Source organism: Theobroma cacao, chromosome 5 (genome assembly GCF_000208745.1).
Source record: "Theobroma cacao cultivar B97-61/B2 chromosome 5, Criollo_cocoa_genome_V2, whole genome shotgun sequence".
Taxonomy (NCBI): Eukaryota; Viridiplantae; Streptophyta; class Magnoliopsida; order Malvales; family Malvaceae; genus Theobroma; species Theobroma cacao.
The window spans coordinates 27106281-27125436 of NC_030854.1; the positions used below are offsets into that span (position 1 = coordinate 27106281).

At 36.2% G+C, this 19156-nt stretch overlaps 2 protein-coding genes across 2 annotated transcripts in view; one reads left to right on the plus strand and one right to left on the minus strand.

The window, feature by feature from the left end:
• LOC18598965 (polyadenylation and cleavage factor homolog 4) lies at nt 4681-5835 on the minus strand. The gene has a single exon (XM_018120979.1). The coding sequence runs from the start codon at nt 5833-5835 to the stop codon at nt 4681-4683; it is 1155 nt and encodes a 384-aa protein (XP_017976468.1).
• The window catches only part of LOC18598966 (DNA-directed RNA polymerase III subunit 2), a 20464-nt gene continuing 18876 nt past the window's right edge, over nt 17569-19156 (plus strand). Inside the window, exon 1 of the mRNA XM_018120981.1 lies at nt 17569-17583. Within this exon, the coding sequence (XP_017976470.1) occupies nt 17569-17583 (15 nt within the window). The remainder of the gene's footprint in view (nt 17584-19156) is intronic.

The window sequence follows — 19156 nt, forward strand, 5'->3', positions numbered from 1 at the left end:
TTAAGCCAGATTGTTGCTTAAAGTCAGCTTTGGATTGATTATTACATATCTTAGATGATTTGTGTGATGCAAATAATATGGTGATTGACAATCTACAATTGAGGGTAATTGTTGTCTCGATTCAAACATAGTTTGGGACTTGTTGTATCTTATTCACAACTGAGACATTGTTCGCTACTGCTTTGCTATTCCTGTAGTTTTGTTTTCCTTTTATGAACTTAAAATCATATGGAAAACCTACTAACTTATAGCATTTCTCCATTATGTGACCCTTCTTGCCACAATGGTTGCAAATTAAGTCCTTCCTCATTTTCTTCTTCCCATCTGAAATAAGTTGAATTACATTTCCCACATTCGCAATGAGGCAATGGATGAAAAGTCCTAAGTTCTTCCCAAATTCCCTTTAGCTCAACAAAATAAGGGTCAATAGATTTGTTCCCCCATGTCACATTTCTTAGAATGTATTGTAAGCTACACACCCTAGTATCAAAAGGTTGTGCAAAGTTCTCTTTCGAGGCATTCCAAATTTCAACTCCTGAATGCATGTAGAATATGGTTTAAACTATTGATTGAGAAACTAATTCTAATAGCCAAGCAACTATTAAATTGTTGCAACAAGTCCAGGATGAATACAAGGGATTTGTAACAGCAGGATTTGATATGGTTCCTTTTATGAATCCTGGTTTGTTCCTAATGGACGACGCTAGGAGAAATGATATGCTTCAAGCTAGGTAGTTGCTTAAAGTCGGCTTTGGATTGATGATTACATATCCTGGATGATTTGTGTGATACAGATAATATGGTGATTGACAAGCTACAATTGAGGGTAATTGTTGTCTCGATTCAGATATAGTTTGGTACTTGTTGTCTCGAACTAGTGCACTTAGTTGATTCAAACATTGTTCAAGATTCAAAATACCAGATGATGAGATGTATCAACAAAATAAAGAAGTAACTTACAACCAAGCCCAATGGAAGAAGAAAAGAGTATTAGTGATGTAGAAAATATAGAATAAAGATGATGAGATATTGCAACTACTTATGATTTCCTAAAATGGATCTCTGCAGTAGCTGAACCTGCTTTGATACCGGGTCAAAAATGTAGAAGATGGCACAAAGAATATAAATGAATGTTGAGACATTCTCACTAATGAATCAGGGTACAAAGGGTTTATATACATACAGCTGTTGCTAACTAATCAAGGAAGGAAAAAAAGAGTAAGCTAATTAATTATAGGTTTAACTAACATAATGAATATTTAAAACATTTTAAACAATAGCTTGAAACGACTGTGTTTTTGGTGTTGGCTTTCCTTTAAGTGAAATGGTGCTTTTTTCCTCTTCATCGTTTTATTCTTCATTTTGTATCCAAGCTCTACACTTTACCTTATTCATCATATTCCTTTTTGCTTCCTTGGATACTTGGACTTATTCTTCATTATGTTTTCTAACACCTTTCATAAAAACACATATTTATCTTGAAGATACCTTTGCATTTTGCAAGAATAATCCTTGAAAAAAGGTATTCTTTTAATAATCACCTTATGAATGGACAATCATTCATTCTATAAGATAAAATTTTTGAGTTACAAAATGAAAAGATAACTTTTCATATCAAAACTCTTAAGCAGTGGTATTTTTTTTATTATCTTATAATCTTTGAATTTAGAAGTATTTTTCCAATATATCATTTTACCAAGAGACATAACTATTCATATGAAAAATAACTAATAATCCAATAGTCGCATTATGTTACACTATGTGACACAACGTTTAAGCTAAGATAGCTTTCATTTTAAGAGACAATTTTTTTATTTTGAAAATACACCAACATAATTTTTCATTATTTGGCGCATATAATTCTTATAATTGGAGGTCATCTTTTCTTGTCTTATAATTTTTACACCTCTCATCTCAAGGATCAAGTCTTAAATTTTCAAGTTGTTAAAATCTCTTAATCTTTTGGGTTGTTTTTTTTGAATTAACAGTAATTTTCAATCTTGTTCAATTTTATTTTTATTTTCATTAAAATGGAATATTCCTTTGATTGTTTTGGTGTAGGATAATTATTGGAATTGATTAATGTGTCTAGAGCGAGAAAAATCAAACACCCAAAATGGAATATTCCTTGAGTCATATTGCGTAAGATGCCTACAATTGTCATATCAAAGTTTTGATTTTCAAACTTCTGTTAGATACGGTTTTCTTCTTTAATGAAGTTTCAATCGTATACTAGAAAAATCAAATCTCATTTCCCCTTAAGATCTCCTATCACATCTATTATGGAATTCTCCCAACTTTACGATGTAGGCCGAACTGTACTTTTCTGCTTGTGGAATGTTGCACAATGTTGATTGCCTTTCTCTACAGAATAGCAGACGGGTCAGATGAGATACAGAAAATGGGGTAATGCATTAAGGTCGGAATGGCTTGCCCAGCATATGATCATTGCCACACTTGAAGTTATACTGTTGGGGCTACTGTGTTAAACCTCACATCTGCAATCTGTATTATTGCACATTGTAATTTCCTTTTACAATAGGAAATGGCAAGTATAAAATTTAATCAGTCTACGCTCACAAATGTCATAGAAATGCTGTAGTTTTATGACAATTAACAATCCAACAGTCTGATCTGTCTGCTAGTCCAGCTTATTGAATGAAAGAGGATATGATACTCATCTTTTCCAACGGCATTGATCTGTGTCCTTGATGTATCAAACTGGTTCCAATCTACACTCACAAGAAAAAGGAAGGAAATTCAAAGCAGATAGCGTACAGCAACTGCAGTGTTTCTAGGTCATCCTGAGGCGGAAAAGCAAAAGGAGTGCTCAGAAACCGAAAGTAATGCATTAAGAAGGATTCTCAGAAAACAAAGAACCGAAGGGAATTGTGCATTGTCAAAGAAAGTTGCATTTCTCTGCTAATGCTCCGGAGCCTGCTAGTCAAAGTGCAAAATCAAGAGTATTCGTTGCTTTGTTTTGAGAACCAAAGCCAATATTAAAAAAAAATCTGATCAGTAGTGAAGCCTAAGCTTCAGGAGTCCAAGATTACTACCATTGCATGGTTTATCCTGTTTGTCAAGCATATAGCCTGCACAACTGCCTTGGTTGAAAGAACTGAGCTTTGCCTTCAGCTGCAACTTGTTCGAAACCATTGAGGGATTAACACTTGATTTATTCTTAGTCAATGATATTTATACCATTAGGCATTGCTGCCATTGCATTGGATGGCATTCTTGCCTAAGTTTTAAAATTCCGAACGAAAGTCTGGTATTCTTTGCATTCTGAAAGCTTTTTTGATTCAGGATTAAGGTTTTGAAGGCAGAAACTCTCTGTTGAAGGAATGGCTAGCTATGCTGCAACCAGACTTGGTTCTGCTGGTGAAATTGCATGTCATGCACCAAGCCTCTCTGCAGACAAGTTACTACTGCCTCAATCGAGTTTGACTTTGTTTCTTTTTTAAGTATAATTGCTTCAAGTTACATATTTGATAAGCACAGGCTACTGCCTGAAGCTGATAAACTTATCTATTATTCTGATATTTTTGGTTCATTCCCTTATCCTGCAGCATAGGGAATGCATAGCTCAGGCTTATGGTTTTCTGATATCATTTGACCTTTGTATCAAGTTCCCATGCTTTGTAATATCAGCTTATATTTCTTTATGTTAGGATATTAGTTCATAGTGTGCATTACTGTAGACGACGGAGCAGACTGAGGGGAGAAGTTGAAGACTTTTGTTCACTGCTCTGCCTATAAACACTTGTAGCAGATTGAATCAAATGCAAATGCAATTGAGTTGAGCCATATTTTTATGGTTCCTAGCTTCATTTTCCCCTTTGTTTCCTTGCAAACTTTGGTGTGATTTTGTGTATGTTCTTAAGACAGATTTGATTCTGCCTTTGAGTCTAAGTGCACACTGCCCTTAGCCTTCTGCTGCATCACTTCCAGCAGCATTGAGTGAGTGTGTGTGCTGCCATAGGTCCAACATCATCCTAGCATCTAACTTTCTTCAAGGCCTGATGTAGCTTTTTGTAAATCTTTTGATAATCACACATGAAATAACTGATGTGAAACAAAAGTCATTGCAGTTATTCATGAGTTTTGCATCTCTTTATAATTTCCTGTCAGACTAAAAGAAAGTTGATTCCATAGAACATCTCAAGATTTGGGGTATAATACTGAATCATCTAGCTGTTTTATTTCACAACCGTGTTTCTGTTACCACAATGTGTTTGGATATCACATAGTTTGACCAGTAGAAAACATGTATGTGAAACTTGCATTTCAATCCTAGGAATTGTAATTATGAGGATGCTGAGAGAGATACACGAAAATTACAGTTTAGGCATCATTTGTAAGAATAAAAGAAATCTGCAAATGCAGGAAAGCACCACAAGAATTCTGAATTCAGAGTTGATCATTTGTGCATAACATGAAACAGTTAAAATTTAGAAAGAAACAGAAAAACTAATTAAGACATGCATCCCTTCAATTCATCTAATTAATTATTCTTCATTCACGCAAAAACAACATGGAACAGATTAAATAGCAAATAGCAGAAGAAAGGCACAATTGAAATAATAAAAAAGAAGGAAGAATGCTTTCATTAATTCAAAAGATAATATATAAGAAATCTAAGAAGTATCTGTGAGTACATGTGAAATTTAAACACCTGCTCTACCCTATGTTGTTTAAAATTTTTCCTGTCTGTGGCAGGCACTTAGCATGAACTATAGGACCTTGCTGAGATCGATCTTTGCCTGCAGACATTGATCCATAAGGTGCCCTCATGTAAACAGCTTCTTTGTACATCCAATCTTCAGTCTCATCACTGTAAAAATCCTCAAAAGCCTCCATGCACAATGCACATACTCTCTGATCTTCGTCAGCCCGAACAGCCAATTCTTCATCGTTTTCCATCCCCACAATTGAGTTCCGCCTCACGAACACAGGAGGATCTCCATTGTCAGTGTCAGTCAGGGCTTCAGCACACGCAACCCATTGACTCTCAGTCAAGAGCCATTGTCGAGAAGGTTTAACCTTTTTCTTCTTAATTTCTCTGTTTTTTCTGACATGCCAATCCATGTGTTTGCTATGATTTTCCTGGGTCTTGAACCTTTGTCCACAAGTTTGACATTGTCGGGGGAAATCAGAATACAAGGATCTAATCACCGATTCATGGCGCACCTTAAGCCAATGTGCATCAAACTCCAGGGGAACGGCATCCTCTACGGGTGTTTCTTCGTTAGGCTTGGCTAATCCTTGTGCCCTGACGGAGTTAAGCAACTCCGACAGTACAGCACTCGACAATTGAGGAAAGCTAAGTTGAGACGAAACCGGAGCAACTGGTGGCGGTCCTGGAGGGGTATTCTCGATTGGCATGGACCTTTCAGGAACCACATTCATGGTAGCATAGGGCTTAAGCAGACAGGAAATCGGTGCTTGACGTAGATTCAAGCCATGAACTTGAACCGGCTTGACTGTTGTTGCAGAAAAAACACCCCCGCTAGGGTTCTTAACAGCAAAACCCTGCTCTTTTTGATGTTGAAGCTGGAAATCTTGAACCGTAACAGGCTTGACCATCGTGGGAGGAAGTATTAGGTTAACTCCTGGGTTAGGGTTGTTTACCATGAAACCCTGGCCTTGTTGATGCTGCATTGGATGAAACGAGTGAGGCGATGGAGAGGGAATACGGCCGCGATTCTGATAATGAAAATATGGTATAGGTTGGTTCGGGGATCGTGAGATGTTGGTGAAACTGGGAATGAAATCAGGGATAGGAGCAACAATCCTGGGTCGTTTCCCTGGAGGAGGCAAAACTTCGGGAGCCATTCCTTGCCAGCGTTCTTGATGATGCACAAACATGTTAACAAGATCAAGACAGAGCACTGACTAACCCAAAAAAATCGATCTGATTTCTTGAAAAAACACAAAAACTTATTTAAATACGATTTCAACCAAGATAAATGACTAAATGAATAATTAAATTTAAATTTTGAATTTATTTATACCAGTTCAAATCAACCGACTACATTACTTGCTTGTTAAGTTACCAATTACAAACATATTTTTTATTTTTTTAATTCATCAATTTATTTTATATATAATTATTAATTCTCTTTTTATTTCTTTTCTCTTTTCTCTTTTCTAAAGTGTGTTTGGGAACTTAGAATTAAGTTGATGTATTCTTTTATAAATTCAAGCGAAGGCTTAATGAAATTGAAGCGAAAAAGGAATTGCTGAAATACAAACAACTTCAAAATTCCTTTTCTTTGAAATACAAAAGAAACTCATCAAAGTATTTCCAAGACAAATATTTGAATTAAAATTTTAAAATAAATTTATTTTTATTTAGAAGAATTCCTAACCAAAGATTTTCTCAAAAAAATTTTTTTTCCTCAATTGATTTATTTTCAAGATAATGTTTCTACTTTTTATAATACATGAAAATTACCAAAACTAATTTTCTAAAATTTGATTATAACTTTTAACATTTCCAAAAAAAGAGAGAGCAATTTAAAGCTATTTTCATCGTGAAAATTATTACATAATTTTTTTAATTGATAAAATATATATTTTAAATAATTTATTGTAGAGACATGCGTTTGAAATACTTTTCTTTAAAAAAAATTAAAAAAATATTAGTCAAATTTCAACTCTAATCAGGATAAAATTCTAAAATATTTGTTAATATAAAAGTGGAAAAGCTAAAAAAACAATTATTTGTTTATTTATTAAGTTATAAATTATCCCATATATGCATACGTGATGATATTTAAATAGTAGTGCCACATTTTCATTTTTTGGATCCAGCAACATCTACCGGTGTAAAAGCATGTGTAATTATTTCTCGGAGTTGTAGCTAGGCTTGGCTTTATTTGGCATGGATTGCCTACAAAATGTGGAATATTTCTTCTCCCTCCAACCACAAGATGGTAAAATTTAATTAAATTGTCATAGTTAATTTTAAATATAAGTATCAAAATTAACCTCCAAATTCAAAATTTTAAAACTTTCATAAGCTAAACTCTAGAACCCTAAATCCTCTCTCATTCGTTCTTGTTTCATTTTCATGTTTTTAGATAGCTATCCTTTTGATCTTTGCCTTAGTTTTCATGGCAGCTTCAAACAAATAATATTGTCAATGTTTCCTTATGGTGACCAAAAACATCAAAGAAACCTACCAAAGGAAGCACGGTCAACCATTAACTCTCCTTTGTCTCCAAACCTACATTGATTCTACCATGCAATTCAAGAACAAAACTTTAAGTTCACGAAAACAACAATATGGTTACCTGACCTTTACTAGATCTTCGACAAAATCTTAATGTATATATAGCAGATTTTACATGCAACGTGACCTTTTCATGGACACTCTCGAGGTTGATATAGATGATAAAAAAACTTTAAATTCTTTCGAGTTTATTAAAAAAAATTCAAACTTTTAGAATTTTAAATCTTCATCTTACTAATTTCTTTTATTATACTTTCCCTCACTGCATATAAACAACATCAAAACTAAAATAAATAAAAACCATCTTTAATTAACATAAATTTATGTCTTGATTTTTATTTTTATTTTTATTGTACATAGCAGAAATAGGCATTTTAAGAACCCGTCACAAGATTTATAGCTATGAAACAAAGTATTTGTTGTAAATTTAAAATAAATTATGATCATTTAAATTGTTAAGAAGGTTATAAATTAACATGATTTTATAATATTTTAACGTAAACAATTAAGATGTCAAAGTAAAATTCAAGTCACTCTTCGTAAAATTTGAACTTAAACATAAGCAACGATAATCAAGCAACCAAGACCCTCGGCTTACGGACAGTGAATGAGCTGCAAGCATAGAAACAAAATTTTTAGACAAATTAAATTGAAGCTAACAACTCATCAATAAATATTTTCTTCTACTGTTTCAAAATCTATAGACCCAATCTTCTGACCCTCTAACCATGTCTCCTTAACCGATTTCAATTCTCAGTACCATCACCCCCGAGAGACGCTCATTTTTTTTTTTATTTGGCCTTTAACACCGCCACAACTCTTGTTTATTTTCCTTTAATTTCACTACACTCATTGTCTTTCTCCTCAATATCACCTCTGCACACAATTTTCTGTTCTTTGATGCAGCCATTGCTCTCCCTTACTCTCTTTTTAATGGCGCCATTCCAATCATTTTCCTTGCTCTTTACCCGTTGCTTGCTCACCCCTGGAGATGGGAAGAATGAGCTTGGCTTGAATAACAATTTCACAGCCTCCATAAGAAAGAGACATAGGCGTGATCAACCAGTGAAGAAAGAATAGCATGAAACTTGGTTTTACTTTTACATGAAACAATTTGTAGTGGCGTTATTAACTAGGTGGAGGCTACCCTACCATGTCGTCCAATTCCTTTAACATGGACAAGTGGTTTTAAGTTGTGATTACAAGTGGGGGTTATTCCTTAGGATTCCATTTTGTTTTTCAAGTGGGGAGTTATACCCCCATGTTTGCAAATTGATTTTACAAGTGGGGGCTATAGCGGCACGACAATTCAATCCACAACATCTTTTCTTTTTTGTTTTTTGATGTCTAATTTTTCCTCATCTTTAATTTGATCCTCAGACTTTTTTTATTATTATTTTTTCTGCAATTTAACCCCTCCTTCATTTACTTTATATATTTTTTATTTTTATTTTTTTAATTCCTTTCATTTCAGTCCTTCACTTATTCACTTTAGTCCATCATTAATAAAACTAGAAAAAGACCCGTGCGTTACGCTCGGATAGTATAGTTGTGTATATTCATTTATATGAAACCTATTCTTGATTGTTTTTTAAGGAAAATTAGATACAAAAACTATTATAGTCGCAAACAGAAAATGAAAGCTCATAATTTTAGAGTTTATCATTCTTTACATTTGTTCCCACCTTACTAACAAAATACAACTTTTTTTTAACTGCTTGGATTTTGGTGTAACTGAAAATATTCAACAGTCAAGATAGTTTGTCAATATATCGCCAGCGTTTTAAGTATATGCAAAATTTATGATCAAAATGTTAAATACACTATGTTGCATTGATGCAAAAACAATAAAGGCATTTTGACAATCAAAATTCAATGACAGATCATTAAAAGTAGGTGAGCAAAAAGTTTATAGTTGAGTTGTGCTTCTATCAACGGCTTTGTTTGGAGTATGTCCTACACTGGAAGAAAAAATTTTATCATTTGTCTGACTGCAGCTTGTTATAGGAATCAAAGTAAATGTTATATTGATCTTTTCTGACAACCAATGAACTGCGAATGATAGCATAAACCCTCAATAAAAGAAGAAAACAAACTTAGAAAGACGAAAACTATCTACATATGACAAAATAAAGAAAATAAACACCGATTATAAAAAGTTTATTAGGTAAGTAACGTAGTTTACCAATTGTACCTTATATAACTCCTAGATCAGTTAAGTGATAATTTCTTATCTAAATGTATCATATATATTTTGCCTAATTATGCCTCTAATACTATGCGGTCATGGGTGACACATTCGAACAACATGGTATTAGTTGAGTAAGACGCACCAATAACTCAAATGTATTTGTGTAAAAATTTGGCCTTGAGTGACTCAACAAGCCTTCAATTAAAAGAGTAGCCCTAGTTATCTTGTTATATGGTGGAAGATAACTTTTTGACTTAATATATTAATGAGAAATTTTATTTATTAATTCATTAATTAAGGTCTCATTGATTTGATGTTGTTGATATGTATAGCTGTCACGACCCGGAACCTCTCTCAGGGCCATGACAATCGCCGCGACATCCCGATTGACACTCATTATCCAGAATGCCAACCGGAACCCCGCAAGGCTTACATATCAGTTTCTTTCCTTTCCTGTGAGCAATCATTGTTAAATATCGAGTTTTTAGAGAACGTATACTATTTTAGATCAAAAACAATCAAAATAAAATTTTCGCCACACAGGCGTGTTTTGGTCATTTTTTTTCTCAAAAATTTTGAAACTGGCTAAAACGTAATATACAAGTACAAAACACATAATTCATATTCAAAATGAGTTTAAAAGTCTAAAATCTTCATTTAAAACGAAATTACGATTATTTGAATATAATAAGAAATAAAGAAATATTAAGTAAAATATTCTATTTTCTTATAAAAAACAATATTTATAGAGTTATACGTGAATAATTTTTATAGCGTAAAAGCTAAATAAATTTATACATACTGAAATACAGTAAGCCAAAATATTTAATTTAATTTACAATAACAAGAGGGCCCCCGAATAAACAAAAGTAAAGAGGACTGTGAACCTACGGTTTGGAAAATGCAGATCCAATGGTAGTCCTCGATGAGATCAGCTATCTACAGTCTATACTGAACCTGAAATGGGTGGAAAGGAGTTGGGTGAGATTTTGCAATCCCAATGAGTAAACAGACATTATCATAAATATCTAAAGGCGAGTAAAATGGAGGCAAGTTTAAACAACAAATTTCAACCCATTTCATAATGTTTTCAATTTATTTCTTAAACCATAAAATATTTGTAATTTACCAAAACAGTTGTTAAGGCTTATGTCTTTTATTAAAACAAGGCTCAAGCCAAAACTAATCCTCGGGGATACCTTGGCCGAGGCATCTAACCGAGTCCGCCAAGGGTGTTAAAATATTCACACGTGAAACACATTTTTATTTTTAAAACCAGCCGTCCCTTGGCGTTGGCCGAGTTACACATTCACGTGGGGGTTCGACGTGAAGTGAGCTCTAATACTACCCCGGGAGTTACCCTCCTCGCCTCTACAACCGGAGTAACTATATAACTGGGTTTACCGTGCCCCTCTAATAGGCAGTCCACGGAAACCCGTCACTGCAGTGACTAACCCACCAATTTTAATAAAATTTCGACAGTATAACGTGGCTTTTATTTATTTATCCAGCCTGCATAGTAAAACCAACTTACATAAATTTCCCAATGCACTCACAAAATATAGCCACATATACTCATTTCTCATAAGCCATTCCTAGGAAAATATATATTTTTCAAGTCAATTTGCAGCCTCCAATTACTCAATTTCATAATCAATACAATATATTTTTATTTGTCACATTTATTCCTAAAACATCAAAAATCCCGTTTTAATCTCGTTCTCATTTCATAAAATACATAAAGGGCATTTAAAATAAACTCTAGATAATTTACAATAATAATAAGTTTACTCACCGTTTGTACAAACTAAAAGCTTTCTAAGCGCCCCGATCACTACTCGTCGGGTACGACTTCTTTGCCTTTTCCGGAAGGCTCTCCTCCTAGACACATTACAAAAATTTACACAATTCATCACATTGATGCTAAATCACTATATAATTAACTTAAATCCTATACTAATGCATGGTATGAAATGCAATAGCCTAAAACGGCTTAAACGCGGTATTAACCTATTTTTGGCACTTTGCCCGATAAATTGCTAACGCGCTCCATTTTAGCTCTAAATCATCCCATTCTCTCTCCAACATTTCTAACCATTAAATATCAGCCAATAACCTTCTAAAAACAACAAAATCAGCTCACTCCCTTCCTTGGAAAATTCGGCCAAAAATGGGACATTAACTCGGTTAATTTTCTACTTTGTTTTTCTATCACGTTTAATCGTTTTTCATCATTTTCTCTTCATTTCCCTTAGAATAAAATCAATTCATCATCATTGTACAGCATTGAGCATCCAGCCAAGAGTGGGTATTGTGAAAATTTAATGATTTCTTGCCCAATTTAATTTCTAAACACATTTAACTAACTAAAACTATCAATTTAACTAAAAATCAAAACCTAAAAATTTCAATTTCTCTCCCCTAGAATTTCGTCCAGCCCTTGATATCACTTTTTGATCTCTCTCCTCAAGCATGCTAAATGGAAATAAAGGCATAGGAAAGGTAGAAATCAAGCTAAAATCGAAAAATCTTACCGTTAGACGCGTAAACGGTCGAAAACCGCGAATTTCCCTTTGAATTTTCTTGTTTCTCTTTGGTTTTTCTTTTTTTCTTCCTTTCCTCTCTATTTCCTCTCTTGTTCTTCCTTATGGCCGGCCAGCACTTAAAATTTGGGTTTAAATGGGCTGACTTTTCATTAAAATAATATTATATCATTAAAAAATGCCACATGTCACTTTCCCATTGGCCCATTTTTAAAATTTCATCCATTTGTTTCCAAATTTTCACCATACACTTGTCTCATATATTCATAGCTTAGATAAAATTCTCAGACTCATCCAAAGTCTCGGTGGAGTAATTTTTGAAATTTACACTTTTGCCCCCGTAAAAGTCAAAAATTACATTTTTGCCCCAAAAATTGAAAAATTGCCCATAGACATATTTTTCATCCCTTATACTCATACCATTCTCCAATTTGTCAAATTTGATCTAAATTCTCTCAAAATCTCAAATTTTGTCCGTGGGTGGCAAAATTACGATTTTGCCCCTACACTCCAAAAATCACCAGAATTAAACTTTTTCACTTCCTATCATTAAATTATACTCCAAATAGTTAATCTTGGTCAAAAATTTCACTCCATGATCAAATTATTATCTTAGGTGGCAAAATGACGATTTTGCCCTTGAATATCAAAATTTCTAATTTTACCCCAAATGAACCCTCGAACTCCGAACAATCATTTTTAGTCATTCCTGGACTATAAAATATTAAATTTCATCCTACAATTCCTATTTGAACTAGTTCGAGGTTAAATCAATTTAAGTGTACCGTTAGGTACAATATCAGGTTTCGTCTATTCTTAGGTGCTTTTCTAGCGTAATAACATGCTACTCAATGCATGTATGTCATGACATGTATTTATAGGGTCGGGTTTTACAATTCTACCCCCCTTAAAATAAAATTTTGACCTCAAAATTTCACTTACCAGATTCGACAAATAGATGCGGGTATTGGTTCCTCATCTGATGCTCTACTTCCCATGTCATTTCCTCCATTCGAGCACTTTTCCACAACACTTTGACCATTGAAATACTCTTGTTTCTCAGTACTCGATCCTTTCGATCCAAGATACTCACAGGTTGTACCTCGAACTTCAAATCGTCATGCAACTCGATCGGAGGTGCTTCGAGGACGTGAGAGGGATCTGGTACATATTTCTTAAGCATGGAGACATGGAAAACGTTGTGGATCCGATCTAACTCCGGAGGTAATTCTAACCGATAAGCCACTGGTCCAATCCTTTCAATGATTCGGAATGGTCCAATATATCTCGGGTTGAGCTTTCCCCTCTTCGCAAATCGAATCACACCTTTCATTATCCAATAAAACACCATAATTTATCATGATAGTATAATCAATAAGATTTAATACTTCAAAGTATTCAAATTATTACCTTTCCAAGGAGAAACCTTAAGAAAAACTTTATCATCGATCTCAAACTCCAAGTCTTTTCTCCGTTTATCTGCATAGCTCTTCTGCCTATCCTGGGCTACCTTTAGCCTCTCTCGTATAACCTTGATCTTGTCATTAGTTAGCTCGATCAATTCCACACTCACTAACTTCCTTTCACCTACTTCATCCCAACAGAGCGGAGTTCGGCACTTCCTTCCATACAAAGCCTCGTATGGTGCCATCCCAATACTAGACTGAAAACTGTTATTATACGCGAACTCCACCAATGGCAAATGTCTGTCCCAACTCCCAATAAAGTCAATGACACAAGCCCGTAACATATCCTCCAAGGTCTGGATAGTCCTCTCTGACTGACCATCCGTCTGTGGGTGAAAAGCAGTGCTAAATTTCAATTTGGTTCCGAGAGCTTCTTGAAATTTCGGCCAGAATCGAGAAGTGAATCGAGGATCTCGGTCTGACACTATAGAAACGGGAACTCCATGTAGCCTCACAATCTCATCTATATAGAGCTGAGCCAGCTTCTCAATAGAGTATGTACTATGGACAGCTAAAAAGTGAGCGGACTTAGTCAACCGATCTACGATCACCCAGATCGCATCCTTTCCCCTCTGTGTCCGCGGCAATCCCAAAACAAAATCCATAGTTACATGCTCCCATTTCCACTCGGGAACAGGTAAAGACTGAAGTGTACCTGCTGGCCTCTGATGCTCCGCCTTAACTTGCTGACATACGAGACACTTTGCTACGAATTCTGCTACGTCTCGCTTCATACCCGGCCACCAATAATTCTCCCTGATAGTCCTATACATCTTGGTGCTTCCGGGATGTAATGCATAGGCAGATGAATGGGCTTCTTCCATGATCGCCTGTCTCAACTGGTTTCCCTCAGGAACACAAACTCGATCTTTAAACATCAAGACGTTATCCTCTCCAAATCTGAACTCACTAACTCCCCCATCGGTCAGTTTTTGAATTTCTTTTCTTAACTCATCATCAGACCTCTGAATGTCCTTGATCTGATTAAGTAACGAAGGTCGCACAATGAAGTTTGCCAATAAGGATCCATCCTCACCATTTCTCAACTGGACCCCAAGAGATTTCATCTCTATTAATGCTGGAAAATAACAACTCTGAAGTGCTGCTAAAGACGATGAAGACTTACGACTTAAGGCATCAGCTACAACGTTCGCCTTTCCCGGATGATAGTCTATCACCAAGTCATAATCTTTTATCAACTCCAACCATCGCCTTTGCCTCAAATTAAGCTCCTTTTGGGTGAGCAAATATTTTAAACTCTTGTGATCCGTAAATATCCGACAATGCTCACCATACAAGTAATGCCTCCAGATTTTTAAAGCAAACACCACTGCTGCTAACTCTAAATCATGGGTAGGGTAATTTGCTTCATGCCTCTTTAGCTGTCTAGAAGCATAAGCCACAACTTTTTCATCCTGCATCAATACGCACCCCAACCCCAACTTTGAGGCATCACTATATACTACAAATCCCTTACCATTAACAGGAAGTGTTAAAACGGGAGCGGAGGTTAACCGGTTCTTTAGCTCCTGAAATCGATTCTCACAAACATCATCCCACACAAACTTAACTCCCTTACGAGTTAGACGGGTCAAAGGAGCTGCTATTAAGGAAAACCCCTGAACAAACCTCCGATAATAACCGGCTAATCCGAGGAAACTACGAATCTCCGTCACTGTCTTAGGTTGCTCCCATTGTAAAATTGCCTCTACTTTCTTAGGATCAACATATATTCCAGTTCTCGATACTACGTGTCCCAAGAATACCACTTCCTGTAACCAAAACTCACACTTCGAAAACTTTGCATACAACTGTCTTTCCCTCAAAGTTTGTAATACTATACGCAAGTGGGCAGCGTGCTCATCATTATCTCTCGAGTAAACCAGTATGTCATCAATGAACACAATAACAAACTTGTCCAAGTAAGGGTGGAACACCCTATTCATGAGATCCATAAAAGCTGCCGGTGCGTTAGTTAACCCGAAAGGCATGACCAAGAACTCATAATGACCGTACCGAGTCCTGAACGCTGTCTTGGGTACATCCTGTTCTTTAATCCTCAACTGATGATACCCAGACCTTAGATCAACCTTGGAAAACACTGTAGCTCCCTGTAATTGATCGAAAAGATCATCAATCCTCGGTAACGGATACTTGTTCTTAATGGTCATTCTGTTAAGCTGTCGGTAATCGATACATAACCGAAGTGTACCGTCTTTCTTTTTCACAAATAAAACCGGTGCTCCCCATGGAGATATACTAGGGCGTATAAAACCCTTGTCCACCAACTCTTGCAATTGTACTTTCAACTCCTTCAACTCTGCCGGAGCCATTCTATATGGAGGGATAGAAATAGGTGCGGTACCCGAAAGTAAATCAATAGGGAACTCAAGCTCTCGATCAGGAGGCAGTCCTGGTAAATCATCAGGAAATACATTAGGAAACTCACTTACTATCGGGACATCCTCTAAGTTAGGTTCCCACTTTGAAGTATCGATCACGTATGCCAAATAAGTCGGATACCCTTTCTGCACTAATTTCGAAGCTTTGATGGCCGAGATTACACAGGACGGTAATACTCGACGTTTCCCTACAAACACAATCTCTGCTCCCTCCGAATTTCGAAGAACAACTTCCTTTCGAAAACAATCCACGTTCGCCCGATGTGCAGTTAACTAGTCCATACCCAATATTAGATCAAAATTCAGGATCTCTAGAGGAATTAAGTCACCCCTAAATTCTTCATCGCCTACCCTTACCCCACAGTCTCTATAACAACTGTTTCTAACTAGCTTTTCTTCTAAAGGGGTGTGAATTACAATTTCTTCCTCTAATGGTGACAAGTTTCTATCAGCAATTGTTGCAAATGTGGTGCTCACATAAGACCTATCTGAGCCAGAATCTATCAAAACATAAGCATCTTTATCAAATAAAGACATAGTACCTATCACTGCTCCAGGTCAGACCTGTGTCTCATCTTCCGTCACAGCGAAAATTCTTGTCGAGGTACGAGTCTATGGTCTCGAAGGTGGATGTGCCGGGGTATTACTCTCCACACCGGACCGTATGGCCACTCCCTGTCTCTGTGGCAACCCAAAAGAATCTCTCCTCTGCATATCAGTGTGAGTTGGTGAAGATGATGCAACTACCATGGCTCATCCTAACCATGGGCAATTACTCTTAATATGACCCGTCTGTCCACATTGGAAACATCTTGTTGGCCCTCTACATAGCCCACTATGATAATTCCCACAATTTCTGCATCTGTCAGAACCTCCGAAACTCTTCCCAAAACCAGTCATAGCAGATCTGCTAAACCTCGAAGGTCTCTGTTGTGATAGTGGAAATGAAAGTCGAGGAGATGTCACGGAAACAGAAGTAGTGCTCCCTGAAGTCGCTGAGTCCTTGCCTCTTTTTACTAGCTGACTAGAAGACATACCAAGATTCCTCCTTTTTACAAACTCAGTCTGAATCCTTCTATTCTCAGTCGCAAGCTTCTCAGCTCGTAAAGCCATCTGTACCACCTCCTTATGTGGCTCCCTACCAGTCACTATCATTCGCTCTCTAATCTCATTACGGAGCCCTTCCTCAAAATAACTAGCCTGATCCTGCTCAGATTTCACCAGATCCGGTACATATAACATCAACTTGTTAAAACGAGTCTCGTACTCCTCTACAGTTAGATTTCCCTATTTCAAACTCAAAAATTCTCTCTTCCTTTCTTTCTGATGAAAATAAGTGAAATATTGACCATCGAATTTCCTGAGAAAATCAGACCACGTCTGAGGAGTAGTGGAATGGGACTTCACTAAATTCCACCAAGTACGAGCCCTCTTCTCTAATAATCTCGTAGCCACCATCAGCTTCATGTCGTCGTCTAATCTCATATTAGAGAGAGTCTCTGAAACCTGATTAATCCAGTCCTTTGCCACAGTGGCATCCAACTCACCCGTGAAAGACACACAACCAAGCTGTCTAGCCTCCTTTAGCTTCTTGAAAATGGATACATCTTGTACCGGTGGTGAAACTAAAGGAGTAACTGGTGGTACTATAGGTGGAACTTGACCAGTCGAAGCTCCACCAGCCATTACGGTAAAGAAAGCTGTCAATGCCTGTGCTGCCTCAGTAGGCATGGTGGGAATACCAGTAGGTGGTGGAGGAGGTGGAGGATGTGGAGGACTATCGGCCTGCTCAGCAGCAGGTGCTGCCCGAATGGTAGACGCAGCCGATTCTTCCCCTACTACATCTAGTTGACGACGTTGGGAACGACCTTTTTCCCTCCCAACCGATCTAGTGAGAGGTGGGCGTCCACGTCGAGGAGGCATAATAATCTATAAAAGAAAACGAGCAAGCTTAGGGAACTATAGGCTCTATATGAAAATGCATGCATTCTATTCAACCTAACCTAACTTAATCCGGGGCCGCACTGATACTGTAAATTTTTAAAACCACTTTAAAACCAAAAACTCTTATCTTTAAAACCAAAAGCTCTTATCTTTAAAACCAAAAGCTCTGATACCAATAGAATTGTCACGACCCGGAACCTCCCTCAGGCCCATGACAATCGCTGCGACGTCCCGATTGACACTCATTATTCGGAATGCCAACCGGAACCCCGTAAGGCTTACATATCAGTTTCTTTTCTTTCCTGTGAGCAATCATTGTTAAATATCGAGTTTTTAGAGAATATATACTATTTTAGATCAAAAACAATCAAAATAAAATTTTCGCCACACAGAGATATTTTGGTCATTTTTTTTTCAAAAATTTCAAAACTGGTTAAAACGTAATATACAAGTACAAAACACATAATTCATATTCAAAATGAGTTTAAAAGTCTAAAATCTTCATTTAAAACGAAATTACGGTTATTTGAATATAATAAGAAAATAAAAGAAATATTAAGAAAAATATTCTATTTTCTTATAAAACAATATTTATAGAGTTATACGTGAATAATTTTTATAGCGTAAAAGCTAAATAAATTTATACATATTGAAATACAGTAAGCTAAAATATTTAATTTAATTTACAATAACAAGAGGGCCCCCGAATAAACAAAAGTAAAGAGGACTGTGAACCTACGGTTTGGAAAATGCAGATCCAATGGTAGTCCTCGATGAGATCAGTTATCTACAGTCTATATTGAACCTGAAATGGGTGGAAAGGAGGCTGGTGAGATTATAAAATCCCAATGAGTAAACAGACATTATCATAAATATCTAAAGGCGAGTAAAATGGAGGCAAGTTTAAACAACAAATTTCAACCCATTTCATAATGTTTTCAATTTGTTTTTTAAACCATAAAATATTTGTAATTTACCAAAACAGTTGTTAAGGCTTATGTCTTTTATTAAAACAAGGCTCAAGCCAAAACTAATTATCGAGGATACCTTGGCCGAGGCATCTAACCGAGTCTACCAAGGATGTTAAAATATTCACACGTGAAACACATTTTTATTTTTAAAACTAGTCATTCCTTGACGTTGGCCGAGTTACACATTCACGTGGGGGTTCGACGTGAAGTGAGCTCTAATACCACCTCGGGAGTTACCCTCCTCGCCTCTACAACCGGAGTAACTATATAACTGGGTTTATCGTGCCCCTCTAATAGGCAGTCCACAAAAACCCATCACTGTAGTGACTAACCCACCAATTTTAATAAAATTTCGACAGTATAACGTGGCTTTTATTTATTTATCCAGCCTGCATAGTAAAA